This window comes from Xenopus laevis, chromosome 1L (genome assembly GCF_017654675.1).
Source record: "Xenopus laevis strain J_2021 chromosome 1L, Xenopus_laevis_v10.1, whole genome shotgun sequence".
NCBI lineage: Eukaryota > Metazoa > Chordata > Amphibia > Anura > Pipidae > Xenopus > Xenopus laevis.
The window spans coordinates 70,158,550-70,174,356 of NC_054371.1; the positions used below are offsets into that span (position 1 = coordinate 70,158,550).

The following is a 15,807-nucleotide window of genomic DNA, read 5'->3' on the forward strand; positions in this document are numbered from 1 at the left end:
TTTTACATCACGGCCCATCTCCTTTTGTTCCCACCACCAGCCGGTAAAATTTTTAGGAAAAGGTGGCAACCAGGTCCGGACTGAGAATTAAAATAGGCCCTGGCATTTCAGGTACACTGAGGCCCAAACAGCCCCCACCAGCCCACTACATACTGAATTCGATGGCATCTTATAGCAGCCCCACTCACAGATTGCCAGTCTGGGCCTGGTGGCAACTGTACCTGTGAGCCCCATTCAGATATAAAAAGAGTTGTGAGTGACACAAGCAAAAAAAATGTTACTGGGTGGTGCAAATAAGTGCTGTGGTTGCCTACTTGGTAGCCCCTATTCCAAGGGAATGATGAGCAACATGTTGTTTACAAGCCACTGGTTGGGGATCACTGCCTTAATGCACGGTACTCCAAATTACAGAAAGTCCCCCTTCTCCAGAGAACCACAAAACCCAAGCATATCTGATAATTATAAAATACAGCACAGAACAAAAGCCATTTCCCAAAGTAACACTAAAAATCAATGGCACCTTGGAGGACAGGTTCTTGGGGCTCCTGGACATGTATAGATTTGAAGTCTAGCTGCATCCGTGGCAAAGCAAAGATTGTTTCTGTCTCATGGTTGTAACTGGAGCCTCCCCTGAATCCACTTAACAAACTCGAGTTCTTTACTGCTGTGCTGTTTTCTGCATGGTTGGCATCAACATTACGAAGTAAGTTTAATTCTGTAAAAAACAAAACAAAAAAAAATTCTGAAACAACTCTAATTTTGTAAGCAATTGGTCTGCATTCAATGAGGTGTGCAAGAGTTATAAACAGGAGAAGATACATTATTTTTACTGTAGTTATTGTTTCAGGTAGTGTTGTCTATCTTTACAATTCAGCACAGCGATTATCTCATATTCTACATATTCTTAAAGGAGAAGGAAAGTCATTTCACACTTGGGGGTGCCAAATGTTAAAGAACAAAACTTTACAAACCTTCATTCCTCATAGCAGTGACATAGTTGAACCACTCTTGCACACTTGCAACTCCATGTGGGGGGTTTTCATGGCGCCTCCTTGTTATTTTAGTGATTGTTGCCATTGGGCTTTCCAGAGCGCCGCAGGGTTTAGTAACCATAGTATTGTGACCCAAGTGAAAATCAAGAGTCTGTACAATGTATGTGGAGTGCTCACTTGAACCTGCCATAAAGAAAAAGAAATGATTCATTTCTCACAGAAAGTAGACTTATTATATACAAAACCAGAAAAATATTATGAAGGAGTGCCTCTGGGAAAATACTGATATGGTGGTGTTTAGCTAGAAAGAAAAACATTGATACTAGCATTACATTCATGAAATCTTATTTATATTATCACAACCAATGATGAACCTATCTCTGTTACTAGAACAGGCTGCCAGACTGGCCATCAGTTTAACAGGTTTCAAGAGGTACCATTATTAAGATAAAAATGATAAAATGCATTTGTTTCTACTAACTAACGGAGTCATGAGGACAATGTACTGAAATTAAGCTAGCATTCTGTTCATGCCTAAAATACACATGCTTAGCCTTAGCAAATGTAATAGGCTAAATGCATGTCAACACAGCCATTCAGAGTGAGATAATGAAGTTATTATGATATATTACCGTCTTCCCATATTTTTTGAGCTTCTGTCCAAAAAGCAATGTTTGGCTCTTCCAGATGAAACAAGGCCCAGGATTTAGAGCGGAAATTGGGACCGTGAAAGCATGCTAATGTCATGTGATTCCCATGAAGGCTCATGGAACCACCTAACTGAACAGTGTCCTCAGGCAAAGGGTTCTGAAAAAGTGATATGTGGCATCCTGATATTATCTTGAGTACTCCAGGCCAATGACGATGATGCGCTGCATCTAGGACTGCAACAGAAGGGTCGGCAACAGCAAAGTTAGTTTACACTTCATGGAATACCAAGGTACATATTTTTTTAAAAGTGAACTGTATCTGCCTAAAACTAAATATAAAGGTCCCTCTTCATTTGTTTTCCCTGGCTCCTACCTAGATGTCTTGATTCTTTACGGACTACATTAAAAAAAGATGTTTCATAACATACCAGTGTTTTAAATATTGTCCTAAACATCTTAGTTTTGGATGGTAATGGATTTGGTGGATAAACCGCCATTATATCCAATGTTATCCAATGCGTTTAGTGATAGAATGAATCCGATTTTGTCAGAAAAGTCTTGTATGCATTTTCTGGCCTAACGCCGCCTTGTATGACATTAGTTAATTAAAGGGTTGTTAACCTCAAAATATTTTATTTACATTTAAAGGTTACATCTGCTTGCCCACTACCAAAAACTAACAGTTTCTTGTCAGTAACAGTCCTATTTTGCATTAGAAAATGTTTCATTGTATTGATTCTAGAGAGCCAAGGAAGACATGTGACCGCTGTGTTTATCTACACTCCAATAAGCAGGGAGAAAACCCAGTCCACTGCCTTCAAGCTCCTCTATTTGTTTGCACTGACAGGCACAGTACAGGCCTGCTAACACACACACACAGGGCTGATTTCAGTGCAGAAATGCTAAGTATACTCTCTGTGTGTGGGCTGACAGGCAGATACTGTGTCTGTCAGTGCACACAAATACAAGGGACAGAAGGGAGCATATAGCTGTGCCATTAGCCTTGGGCACAGAAAATTACTTCTTTGCAAATCACTGGTTTACTTCACTAACAGTAAGGTTATTTATTAAATGTCAAGTTGATTTTTACTCAAAAAATTTGATTTTCAAGGGTATTTTTCTGTCAAAAAAAAACAACAAATTTTTCGGGGGGTTTCTTTAAAAAACAAACAAAAAAAAATTAAATTTTTCAAGATTTATTATACCCCGAACCTGGATATAGCTTGAATCCAAAAATAATGCTGTCAAGGTCATGTAAAGGTCAATAGCAGTGGTCGACTATTTGAATGTTCGTCGCCTTCATGATGTTCAGGTTTTTTCAGTGGGATTAATTTGAGGGATTAAATTTTTTTCGCGGAAAACTCGATTAATTCAAATGATTCTATTTTTTTTCATCAAACTTCTGAAACTCGACCTTTGATAAATAACCCCCTTAGTGTTAGTGATTAGTTTGTACATTTTTGCCAACACCTTTCCTCACTTGTACATACAGCAGTATGATTTTCAAGATGGGGGATATAATCCTGCTGCTACAGTTCAGGGAAGATTCTAAAGCAAAGGGAAAATATTGTACCATTATACTTTATAAATTGCATCATAAAACAGGTTACTGCAGACAAGCACTTTAGAGTGTGTGTCCGCCTGCACAGGGTCTGTATGAAGATGTTATATTTAAATGGTATTTTATAGGCCAATGATATGCCTAGTCCTATATTTTAGTAAATATTTAATATTTTTTCAGATGTGTAGATCTTTTGAATGGGAAGCTCTTACGTTGTTCACTTTCCTTCTTCTCCACATTTGTGGCAGCTGACTTTGGTGGCAGATATGGGACTGGCCCCCAAGTAGACAATGCACGCTTGCTTGTATCAAACTGCTGGGTGAAAAACTCTTGTAGTTTCATGCCTATTTTTATGAGATCAGGTGTAGTTGAGCGGGAGATCATAACCTGGAAAATGTCCCACTGCAGGTCTCCATGAATAAATATAACACTAAAGAAAACACATTGACATAAATTTGTAAAAATTAGAAAAAGTGGATGGTGAGTAGTGCAGAAATAAAAAGATAATTTTTGTACGTGAATAAATGCTTTCTCCAAATAAATGTTTCTCTATGCATATAAATATTCTTTATCCAGTCCTAGAGTGGCCATACATCCTCAGATTTGGTAGGCAATATTTGAATTACTGGGCATCTATGGCAGGGAGGAAGGGGAGCTGTTGTGGCAGACCATCTGAAAACATAAAGGGCCATTTACAATGTGCTCTTATGTACTTTGCACACTGCCTTGCCAATTGGAAAGAGTCTATTAAACTTCTGATGGGGTATAGTAGATGTGTAAATAAGCACACCCACAGTTTATCTTCACTTTCAAAGTTCTAGAACACTATGCCCCATTTATAATAAAGGCCATACATTTACCTATGTGCAGTAATCCATAGTAACCAATAAGAGGTTTGCTTTTAAACAGGTGACTAGTAAATGCTGCCTGCTGATTGGTTGATAGGGGTTACTGAATTTTTGCTAGCATACTATTTTTCATATCCATCTATAATAAAAAATTAATAATAATCAATCTATGATAACAGGTATATATTTACTAGTTACAAAACTTCCATCACTGCACATTTCACTTTACTTCTTATGTTCTTTATGGCAGATTTTCTTTTGTTTATTCACAGAAAAATACTAAAATATATACTAAAAATCTAGATTTTGCTTCCCATCTATACAAGTGTCATTTTTCCATTGATTTGTTCATTTACATATTATGATTTAATCCGTATATGCATGCATTGGAGAACTGTACATGACAACATTCTGATAACATATACAGATAGAGCAAATGTGAAATAGGTGTAGCAGTGTGATAAAACTAAACCTTCTGGAACACCGCAGAAAAAAAATAATGTGCATGCATATCCACCAGGGATTTGAGGAGTTATGTGGAACTACAGCACAGTATAGAATTCCCCCACATACCTTGCCTACTATAGTTATGATGTAACTATGTTAAGTTAAATATTTTTTTAAATGCTTTACAAGATTTATAGCTGGAATACTATGGCTGAGATAGTGGATAAATGCCCATTTATGGTTATTGAATGAGGATATATTGTCTTGGATGCAAATCCGTGCACTGCTGTATATCTCATGGTACATTCATGATCGATGAAAATTCAGGTGAACATACCTTTTGTCAGAAATACTAGTATCCATTGGAGTAAACAAATTGACATTCCACTCATCCTGTAACTTCAGATCTGCATTGCTAAAGATCCCCATTAGAATGCTTGAGCCCATGTAGTCCACACGTGCTTCAGTAGAGCCCATAGTAATCTGAATTTTGTGGCTGGGTTGTTGGTTGGGATGTTCTGAAATATGAGCTTTAAGCAAAGTACAGATGTAAATGAGAATTGTAATTATTTATATGAATTATATATACATTATGATATATATTATATATTATTTTCCCTTTCAACTTACCAACCATTTCCAGAGTATTAACATCTATAGTTCCACCAACCACTCCACCTCTGGAGTCCAGCTGAGATCTGCCCAAGCCAACAGACATGCTGATTTCCCTGTCTCTGTTACTTCCCACCGATAGGCGACCTTGGCTCTTCAGTCCACTGGTGGTCCAACTGATAATAACACAAAGTATGTTCACTTACATATCCTACAAAGTTTTACAGATTATTCCCAAGCTACACTACTTTGGATTTATTGACCCATATCATGCAGAGTATGAAGGCTATTCAGGATCCCATGATGATTTTCCACATCAACACAAGCAATTCATTGACTACAGCTACATATCTTGCAGGACAGTCTTGTATTCTGGCAGCCAAAGAGAGTGTGGCTTATAAGGGACCTGGTTCATGTGAATTGTGTGGGTGGCATACCGTTTGGGGTGTAGCATACACTTGTCTGGGAATTTATGGCGGAATAGATTTTTAATATATTTTTAATGCTCCTATTAAGCACTTTTGCACTTTACTAATTGACCTTTTCTGAAAATAAGTGGTTTTAAACGCCTCTTTAAAGGAGAATGTAATCCAGTTGATGGGAGGTAGAAAATGTTAGAGCACTGCCCAAGCGAGTGATTGATATTTTCCTATGCAGTAGAGGTAAATGCCGGATGTTGACAAAAACAGCTAGCTTTTTCACTCTACTGCAAATGCGTCAGCTGCTGGATTTTGAAGAATGAAGAAGGGGGAAAAAAAAAAAAAAAAAAAAAAAAAAAAAGAGTATGAATTGCTTGCTAGTGCCCGGGCTGATGCAGTTTTCTGCTAACAGGAGCACTGGCTTGGGGTATCAGGCAAGCCATTACAATCCTTGGGGTGCACGAACATTTGGCGCCCCCATTTACTGGAGCTTTCGCTCTTCTTTAAAGTCTTAGATGGTATAAATGGACTACACATAGAGTACAAACTTAAGCATGCCCCCTGTGTGGTAGAGGTATATTGTTATGGTTCTATAAACATTACATATAAATAAACAAAAAGTGCATAAAAATGAAAATAACTTACGTTGTATTGCCCATTACATTGCTCATGTTCATTTGAACATTAAGTTGCTTCAGATTAATGGCAAACACAACCAATGTTTCCCATGGAGTCCCCTGCTGGCTTGAAGGTTTAGTAGCTTTACTAAATGAAGGGGTTGACGTTTTTGACAGTGAATCTGAACGAGAAAGGAAAAATAATTACTAAATCATTTCCTGGTCAAATGACTTTCTGGCTTTATGTGGAAATATTTCCAAATCATGCTGCTGACCCGTTAAACTACCGTACAATTAAAAAAAAAAGGACAGTATTGATATGTAAAATGTTACATTCATTCTGCAGATATCTTTATTTATGTATATATTTAGGTTTATTTGTAAGTGGATATTACAGAAATATGTTGCTTGGTCTGCCAAGTTAAAATGACATGCAGACAAATGAACAGTACTTCCACCGGCTAAATGTCCAAGTTGTAAAATGTTTTCTTGTCATTTGTAAGCATTATCTTGCAAAAAGGATGTATAACCGAGTAGAAAACATACCTCTGCGAGGCACAGAGGAATCAGACACACTTCTTGTTCGTGATGGCGCTGGGGATTTCAAGGAGTGAGCTACTGCTCCTGGAGACATGTTGCTATTTGGAGTGTGTTCACTGAAAACATTAGGTGACTGCGCCATATGAGAGAATGAGGCTGACTGACTCGGTTGCTCCCATGTTCTACAATAAGCCTTGCGAGATGATTCAGGAGAAAGATGCTGGCTGACGCCGTCTATGGAATCAGGAGTTCCTGGGCCTGAAGCTAGAAAATATGCAAAAAATGAAGATATCTAGCCAAGATATAGTATATCTCACTATTTTATGTCTCATGGAAAAAAATAATGGATAAGTGCAGGACTCTGCCCTTCTAATATAAAGAGGTTTTTGCAGATTCAGACTGTAGCAGCAAATCTATTGTGCCCACCAGGAACCTTGATAATTGTCTAATAACAGAATAGATTTAAAATATGGTCTAATCGATACCACTTAGCACGAGAGTTCATTTGGGGCTTGGACAGGACCAGTGATAGGTAATGGCAAAAAATTGTTCATAAGGAAAACACGCTCAACTTGCTCATATTCTGTGATATTGATAAGAAAGAACATAAAAATCTAAGTACTGTGTGAATTCATCTGTACAAGGTAGGATACAATTATAATTTTAACATGCAATTGGTTTTCATTAATAAAATCAGGAAAGAAACTGTGCCATAGAGATGCTTATTCATCCCGCAGAACAAAAAACAGCTGCTGCCATTGTACCACTGCCCAACAGCAATATTTTAAAGACTATTGGTTCAAAACCCTTCAGAAATGTAGGGGCAGGTTTATTAAGGGTCGAATAGTAAATTAGAATTCTAATTTTCGAATTGTATTTTTAGTCAAAACTCACAAATTCGAATTGGGAATAATCCAAACTCAATTCAAATTACGAGATTTAACAAACCTTGACCCTGGGAAGAATTTGAATTCATCTATTCGCCACCTAAAACCTTCTGAGTTCATGTAGAAGTCAATGGGAGAGGTCCAGTGACCCAACTGAAGTGATTAAAACTTGTTCAAGTTTTAGATGTTAAATTTTTTTTCCTAAATAACCTCCCATTCGAATTTTGAGTATATTTTAACTTTCCTGAAACAGCCATAGTCCTAGGAACATAAAGAATAGTTTATAATGGGTCACCCCAAATCATTAATTGATCTTTATGCTGTGCTACGTGCCACATAGTGTGGGAACTTCTGTCCCAAAGCTTTTTGCACTCAGTTTGAGGAGTAGAAACTCACTGATATTCTATACACTGTACAAGAAAAAGAATGGGATAGGTTTTAGAGGCAATAAAGGATTGTGTTCACTTAAGCAAAATAAACAGCAACTGAGAAGAAATTATATTCAGTCTGTTCTTTTAAATAAACACAATAAAGAAAATCCTCTATGAGTTTAATTATAAAGCAGTAATAGAGCATCGCTTTTATTTTTTAACTTTTTCTCTGACTTACAGTCAGAATAACAAATCATACCTGGTAAATTGATGGTTTGATCACCAAGAAACAAGCGTCTAGCGATACTTCTTCTGTACCATGCCCTTGGAAAAGCCAGGATCTCACTAAGTCGGCGCATATCATATTTGAAGGAGGCCGATCCTATGTCACAAACCGCTAACAGAAGAAAAAATATTTATGCATAAACATTCAAACATCACATCAATAACAGCAAACACAATATAACCTGTGCCCAGTATGAATCTATTTATTATATCAAATTCAGTTAAGCACGAGCTCTACTGTAAACAAAATTCTTACCGGATATGTTGATTAAAGTCGTATCCATTTTGCTGGTGCTTTTGGTAGCAGATACACTCTCAAAGAATGAAGCTCCACCTGAACGTCTCATTCTGGACAAACTGACTTTAACAAACTCCAGGTTGATGCTGAGAGAGTCCTTACGGCCAGTAACTGATGTAGGTTCCTCATCTACATGACCTACAGAAAGTAGCAGCAAGCTTTTACATGGCTGACAACCAAGGAAAACATATATGAACACACTCCATAAAGAAGGGATGTTCAGCTGGAGGCCCATGGGCTGGAAGTTACTTTCCACTAGATTTTTATTTAGCACAGACTACCCAAGAGTTACCAATTTTGTTATGTTACATAAAAACACCCAGACAGTAGTTTTAGTGAATAAATGGTCAATATCATGAAAAATCTGGGGAGTGCTGTGATAAAATACTTTGCACACAACATTAACCTAATCATTGCAATTTTGTTTAATGTATTGATCTAAATGGACAATTAGTTTTACGAGAGGGTTTATATTCCCCTTTGCTATATTGTATGTTTTTGCAGGCATAAATGCAACTGTCATACTACTTAAGAGTAATGAATCCTTTAAACCCATCTAAAGCACCATCTTTTTATGATAACCACTACTATTGTGGCCAAAGGTTAAATTTCAAATTCACTTATACATAATATTTAGAGAAGAAAAGAAAAAAAAATGGCAACTTGTTTTACTGCAGTGTGTTTAAGAAATTTTGGCTTCGGTCCCCCGACTTTGAGATCAAACATTGGTTGGACCCCTCACTGCTATACTTCTAAGTTTGTAAGACAGCAAATGAACGATCACCCCAAAAATTGCTTCCTTATTTTCTTATTATTCAGCCTGCTGCCCTGTGCCACTGTACACATAGTTTGGGAATCAATCAGCTCTTAACCTGTAGTTTTTAATGATGACTCTGCCAATATGCATAATATATAAACTCTAAACCCACTGATTTAAGGACACCCTTAAATGTTTAAGGTAGTTATGCAATAAAAGGCACAAAGTTTGCTACAGGTCTAATTATGTATGACATCCAATCAGAAGGTAAAATTTACTGGTTGCCAACATTTAATTGGTTGCTATGCAGAGCTCAAACCCAATGTACCTAAACCACTGGGACCTGGAGCAAGTCCTGATACTGCAGATTTCTGTTTTCCGGCACCATAAGGATGAAACACATACAAGGAGAAATCTGACATGCAAGCTGTAAAACTTAGGCCTGACGAGTTGCTGCTAGAGCTGGTCAAATCAGACTGACTGCTGCTGTGTCTCGTTCTCCCAAGAGGGCTACCAAGCCCTGTGGATGTCCCTGGAAGGAGCAGATTGGAAATAGGAAAGAAATGTCACATGGTTATCACTCAAGAAGGCAATATATGAACATACAGTATGCTTAAGTTATGGTCTGGTATGGCTGACAGTTGTACCACTTCCTGGATCAACGTTGTGCAAAGAAGTAATTTCACTAGCCTTGCCTCTTAACAGAACCTCCTTTATTCTAATATCAGTGGATGCCCTCATGTCTACTGGAAGGATCTACTAGTGAAAAAAGTAGCAAAGTATTTTGTATGATCCCTTTATATATCTATACATGGTGATGATAATCCCCCATAAAATCTTCGTTTCCAGTGTTTGCCAGTTTCTTGTTATAACCAAGACCCTTCCATACCCTGTAATAGCTTAGTGTCTCTTGTTTAGACATTCTCTATTTCAATAATATCCTCTTTTTAAGCACAGGAGACCAACACTGCACTGCATATTCCAGATAAGGCCCTGCTTTGTACAAGGGAAATGTTACCCTCTTCTCAGGCAAATTTATATCACTATACAGCTAATATCCTTGCTGATTTTGCCAACTTGCATTGCTTGCTACAGCTAAATGTATTATCAACTAGAACTACTAGGTCCTTCTACATCAAAGATTTGCTTTAGTTCCAATAGCAATATAGTGGCTTGGCTATTATTAAAACCCAGGATGAAAACCTCATCACTGAATTGCATCTGCCACTTAGCTGCACAGTTGCCAGAACTTAGCAAACTCTACTGGGGCCCAGAAGTTTGTAAATAATTAAGAATGTTTGTAAAGCACTTTCTAATATGTTGTCAATATCCAAGACTTATTTTAGGATCATATGTACCTGGCAACCCTGATTTGTTTAGATTTGCTTTTGATCCACTTGGCATGGAAAGATTTCCAATAGAAGAGTCTGAGGGGTGTGATGGCCCAAGGGTCTCTAGTTCACTTCTGTTTGAAGAGAATACCAAGTCTAGAGAGGGCAATTTCAGCATACATTCAACCCGGGAGACTGGCAGACAGCTAAACCTAATCTGAGATGGCTGGGGAGAAAGAACAAAGATTTATAAGTATAAAAAAAACCAAACAAATTGTTATGAAAATGGAGTCTAGAAACAGATAGGATACAATGTTATTGGTTAGCAAAGAAAAAGTCCTTGACAAGAACACTTTACATTGTGACTTTACAATGGCATGCTAAACACAATTAGTGAAAATATATATCTATATAAAAGGGCAGCCAAGTTTGGGAGTTTTACTTTGAAAGCAGCTAGTAAGTTGCAGGTAAAACTTAGTCCCTTTGTAAAATGTATAATTAAACAATTGAATCAGATGAAAATTAAGCGTAGGACTGGCCAGATATGGGTTGACTTTGACGTAGTTGGCCAGCTTAAATATATTGCAATATATGGACAAACAATCCCTGTGTTGTTTAAAGGGTAAGGCATTTTTTATTAGCAGTATGCACAAAATGTCGCTGTCTTAAATATATTGATAATGGGTTGAGTGCAGAGGACCTCTTGTAGTTGACTATATGTATTTTGTGGTCACACCCTCATTGCACCCCCGCCTAATGGTTTTAAAAAATAGTGGTGAGTACAACTTTGCCTTGTTTGTTATAGTTATACAGGAGCAGTGACCAGCTCCATGTTGTAGCTCCCACCCTTCCCAGCTATAGTCAGGTGATCCCACTGGTGTCTAATAAAAGGGCAGCCAAGTTTGGGAGTTTTACTTTGAAAGCAGCTAGTAAGTTGCAGGTAAAACTTAGTCCCTTTGTAAAATGTATAATTAAGCTTAAATATATTGCAATATATGGACAAACAATCCCTGTGTTGTTTAAAGGGTAAGGCATTTTTTAGTAGCAGTATGCACAAAATGTCGCTGTCTTAAATATATTGATAATGGGTTGAGTGCAGAGGACCTCTTGTAGTTGACTATATATATATCTATATCTATCTTTATATATAATTTTTCAAGAGGAACCAGCACTCCGTATTTTAAATCACCAAGTGTTTATTATCACATCACTGTGCATCACAGTGATGTGATAAACACTTGGTGATTTAAAATACGGCGTGCTGGTCCTTCTTGAAAAATTCTGTATATATTTTGAGCAAGCACCCACTGCAAGGAAACTCTGGCAAGAGTGCGGGTACTTTCTAAACAAATAGATATGCTAATGTCATATGCCAACTACCTGAACTCTGACGTAGACAACCACATCAACAGGGAAGGATGAATACGGAGAAGTTGAAGATGATACTAAAGAGGTTGTTGATTCTTCCAGAGGGTCTTGCAGGTCGAACTGTCCAATATCCTCATCTTGAGAGCTCACTGCTGCAAATGCATAAAAAACAAAAATAACACACAATCGGCACTATGCATATGTACCAGATGATTTCATGTGACATGTTCCCACTCTAAAGGTGCCATTTTAAAGGAGAAGGAAAGGTTAAAGTAAGTAAGTAAGGTTAAGTAAGCCTGATCAGAAAGGTCCACTTCAATATAAAAGTAAAGACTAAGTAATGCTGCTCTGAGTCCTCTGTCTAAAGAAAAGGAGATTTTGTGTACTCACCGTTAAATCTCTCTCTCTTCAGTGGCTTGGGGGACACAGGGACAGTGGGGTATAGCTGGAACCACTAGGAGGCAGGACACAATAAAAAAATAGAAACTTGATCCCTCCTCCTCCTTCTATACCCCTCCTCTGTAGGCAGACACACTCAGTTCGTGCCAAAGGAGAAACAGGAGGTTATTAATAATCAACAGAAAAAACGATTAATTACAAGAAGAACAGATGGTTGAGTCAACCAAGCCTGAAGCCAAGAGAAGGCCTCTAGCCAGGGAGGGAAGCCCTGTGTCCCCCAAGCGACTGAGAGAAAGAGATTTAACGTTGAGTACACAAAATCTAATTTTCTCTAGGTCTGCTTGGGGGACACAGGGACAGTGGGGAGGTACCAAAGCTATCCCCTGAATCAAGGGCAGGAAGTAGAGGCCTATGTGGAAACAGCCACTGCAGCCTGAAGTACCTTCCTGCCGTAGCAGGTGCCAGATGCCGCAAAGGTGCCAAACTGGTAAGATTTGGCAAAAGTATGGATTGAAGTCCACGTTGCAGCCTTGCACAAGCTGAGGCTTGGTTTCGAAAAGCCCAGGACGCACGGATTCCTCTGGTGGAATGTGCCCTGATTGATTCTGGGGGAACCTGACCCTGTGATGAATAGGATCTCTGGATGGCCTGTTTTATCCAGCTGGATATGGTAGTCTTAGTAGCTGGTGTGCCCCTGAGAGGGCCTGAGGGAAGGATAAACAAGGAGTCCGATTGACGGATGTCCTCGACCCAGTGCAGGTTAAACTTGAGGGCCCTAACGGGGTCGAGGGTGTGCAGTGCCTCGTCCTTCGCATTGGAAAGGGATGGGCAGAAGGTAGGAATCATAATTTCCTGGTTGAGGTGGAAAGTGGAAACCACCTTGGGAAGAAAAGAGGGAGAAGTATGAGTGCTGCCCTGTCCTTGTGAAAGGTCAACAGAGGAGACCTACATGAGAGGGCAGAGATCTCAGATACTCTCCATGCTTAGGCAATAGCCAGCAGAAAAACGGTTTTCCATGTGAGCCACTGAAGTCGAATAGAATCCATGGGCTCAAAGGGAGTGTGTTGTAGGGCACATAGGACTAGGGTTAAGTCCCAATTGGGCACCGGAAAACTTCAGTGAACTGAAACTATTACGTTGGCACCACCGATGGTAAGTGGACCAGACCCGATGGTACGTCTTGGCGGAGACCAGTTTGCGGGATGCATGCATGGTAGAATGATAGCGTCAGAGAACCCCTTCTGTCTCAGGATCGTGGTTTCAGTAGCCACGCCATCAAATTGAGGTTGGCAGCAGGCCCGGACTGGCAATCTGTGGGTTCTGGCAAATGCCAGAGGGGCTGCTATAAGGTCCCATAGAAAGTCAGTATTTAGTGGGCTGGTGGGGGCTGTTTGGGCCTCTATGTGGGCTGATTGGGCCTCTGTGTACCTGAAATGCCAGGGCCTATTTTAATTCTCAGTCCGGACCTGGTTGGCAGGACAAGGGTGAAGGATTGGACCCTGAGAGAGAAGGTCCGGGATGAGAGGCAGAGTCCAAGGTTCCTCTACTGTGAGATGTACTAGATCCGAGACCCAGGATCGATGAGGCCATCTTGGAGCTATGAGGATGAGAGTAGTGTGTTCTCTCTGAAGCTTCTTGAAAGTCCCAGGGAGAAGTGAGGGCGTCTGCCACCAGCACCAGAGGGTCCCTGGACCTTGCAAAGAAGAGAGGAATTTTTTGATTGACGTGATCGACCTCTGGTGTCCCCCATCTTTGAGTGATCTTGTGGAAGATGTCGTCCTTTATAGACCACTCTCCAAGGATCTAGGGAATGTCTGCTGAGATAATCTGATTCCCAGTTTAAGAGACCTGGAATGAAGATGGCTGACAGGCGAGTCGTATTGCCCTTATCTCAAGAAGGTTTATGTGAAGACGTCATTTGAAATAGAGACCAGCAACCCTGCGCTGACCGACCCTCCAGCACTGCTCCCCAACTGGAGAGGCTTGCATCTGTGGTGAGAAGTCACCATTGTGGATCCCCTAGGGGTCTGCCCCTGGTCAGGTGACTGGTTTGCATCCACCAGAGAGGAGAGACATGAGTCCTGCGGGATAGATGAAATTCCAGGAGAAGGGATTTTCGCCTCCAGGCCACAAGAATATTCCACTAAAGCTCCCTGAGGTGATGCTGGGTCGAAGGGAACTGCTTCTATCGTCAAAACCATGACTCCCAACACCTTCATGTAGAATCTCGCGGTGTTGGACTTCGAGAGGAGAGACTGTACGAGGGTCTGTAGATGCTGGACCTTGTCGCTGGGACAGTTTGTGTCTGGGTGTTGAACTGCATCCCGAGGAATACCATGGATTGGTTAGGGGTTAACGAGGACTGCAACACCTGCTGGGCCTCTGTGAAGGAAGGTGCCTTGATCAGGAGATCATCCAGATAAGGATTTATGGAGATCCCCCTGGTGAGGATTAGAGCAGTGGCCACCGACATGATCTTGGTATAGACACGAGGGGCCGAAGTCAGGCCAAAGGGAAGGGCCGTGAATTGGAAGTGGCGATTTTGGAAGGCAAATCGCAAGAATCTCTGATGGGGATGGAAAATTGGGACATGAAGGTAGGCGTCCTTTATGTCCAGAGAAACCAGGAATTGGACTGGGGACATGGCCGCGATGACAGACCTGAGGGATTCCATCTTGAACCTTCACAGTCGAATGAATGTATTGAGTTCCTTGAGGTCCAGGATTGGCCATACAGATACATCCTTCTTGGGAACTACAAACAAGTTTGAGTAATAGCCTCGGAATCTCTCCTCGTCAGAACAGGGATGATGACCTCTGAACGGATAAGCTTGTCGATCGCGTTGTGCAGCGCCTGAGCCTTTTGATGCCCCTGAGGATATCTGGACATGAAGAACCGGCGGGGCGGGGGAGAAGTGAATTCAAGGTGGTAGCCCTGACTCACGACCTCGTGTACCCAGGGGTCTTGAATCAGATTTTTCCAGGAGTCAGCAAACCTGCGAAGTCTCCCCCCTACGGCTGAGTCGCCGGAGGGAAGTAGGGGCGAGTCATGCAGACGTGGGTTTGCTGGGCGGCTTGCGGGACTGCCAGGATGGCTGGACTTTCCACTGAAGTGTCCTTTGCCGGTGGTGGAGTGTCGGGGAGGAGACGATCTCGCGCCCTTGTGCTGCGAGACGCAAAAAAAACGGTTCAGACAAAAGGAGGGGCGAGATTTTGGTTGTGGGAGTAGAGTACTCTTACCCCCGGTGGGCTGGTTGAAGATCTTGTCCAGGCCCGGACCGAAGAGGAGTTTTCCCTTGAATGGAATTGAGGAGAGAGACTTTTTTGAAGACAATTCCGCGGTCCACAGCTTCATCCAGAGAGATCTGCGAGCCGCTACCAACAAGTGAAGTCGGCTGAAGTTCTGCTAATCACCTGTAGCGCATC

General features: G+C 40.6%; 1 protein-coding gene across 11 annotated transcripts in view; it reads right to left on the reverse strand.

The window, feature by feature from the left end:
- Positions 1–15,807, reverse strand: part of kiaa1109.L (KIAA1109 L homeolog) — a 163,269-nt gene that overhangs the window by 4,670 nt on the left and 142,792 nt on the right. For 10 of the 11 annotated variants that reach the window (XM_041580744.1, XM_041580740.1, XM_041580751.1 and 7 more), the window contains 13 exons: positions 11,996–12,135; positions 10,643–10,841; positions 9,613–9,816; positions 8,486–8,665; positions 8,204–8,341; positions 6,693–6,950; positions 6,175–6,328; positions 5,129–5,286; positions 4,836–5,028; positions 3,416–3,633; positions 1,625–1,876; positions 972–1,175; positions 521–715 (listed from right to left, as the gene is read on the reverse strand). In XM_041580744.1, the coding sequence (XP_041436678.1) occupies positions 521–715; positions 972–1,175; positions 1,625–1,876; positions 3,416–3,633; positions 4,836–5,028; positions 5,129–5,286; positions 6,175–6,328; positions 6,693–6,950; positions 8,204–8,341; positions 8,486–8,665; positions 9,613–9,816; positions 10,643–10,841; positions 11,996–12,135 (2,493 nt within the window). Of the gene's footprint in view, positions 1–520; positions 716–971; positions 1,176–1,624; positions 1,877–3,415; positions 3,634–4,835; positions 5,029–5,128; positions 5,287–6,174; positions 6,329–6,692; positions 6,951–8,203; positions 8,342–8,485; positions 8,666–9,612; positions 9,817–10,642; positions 10,842–11,995; positions 12,136–15,807 lie in introns of those variants that run through there. The other variant, NM_001092862.1, reaches the window with a different exon arrangement.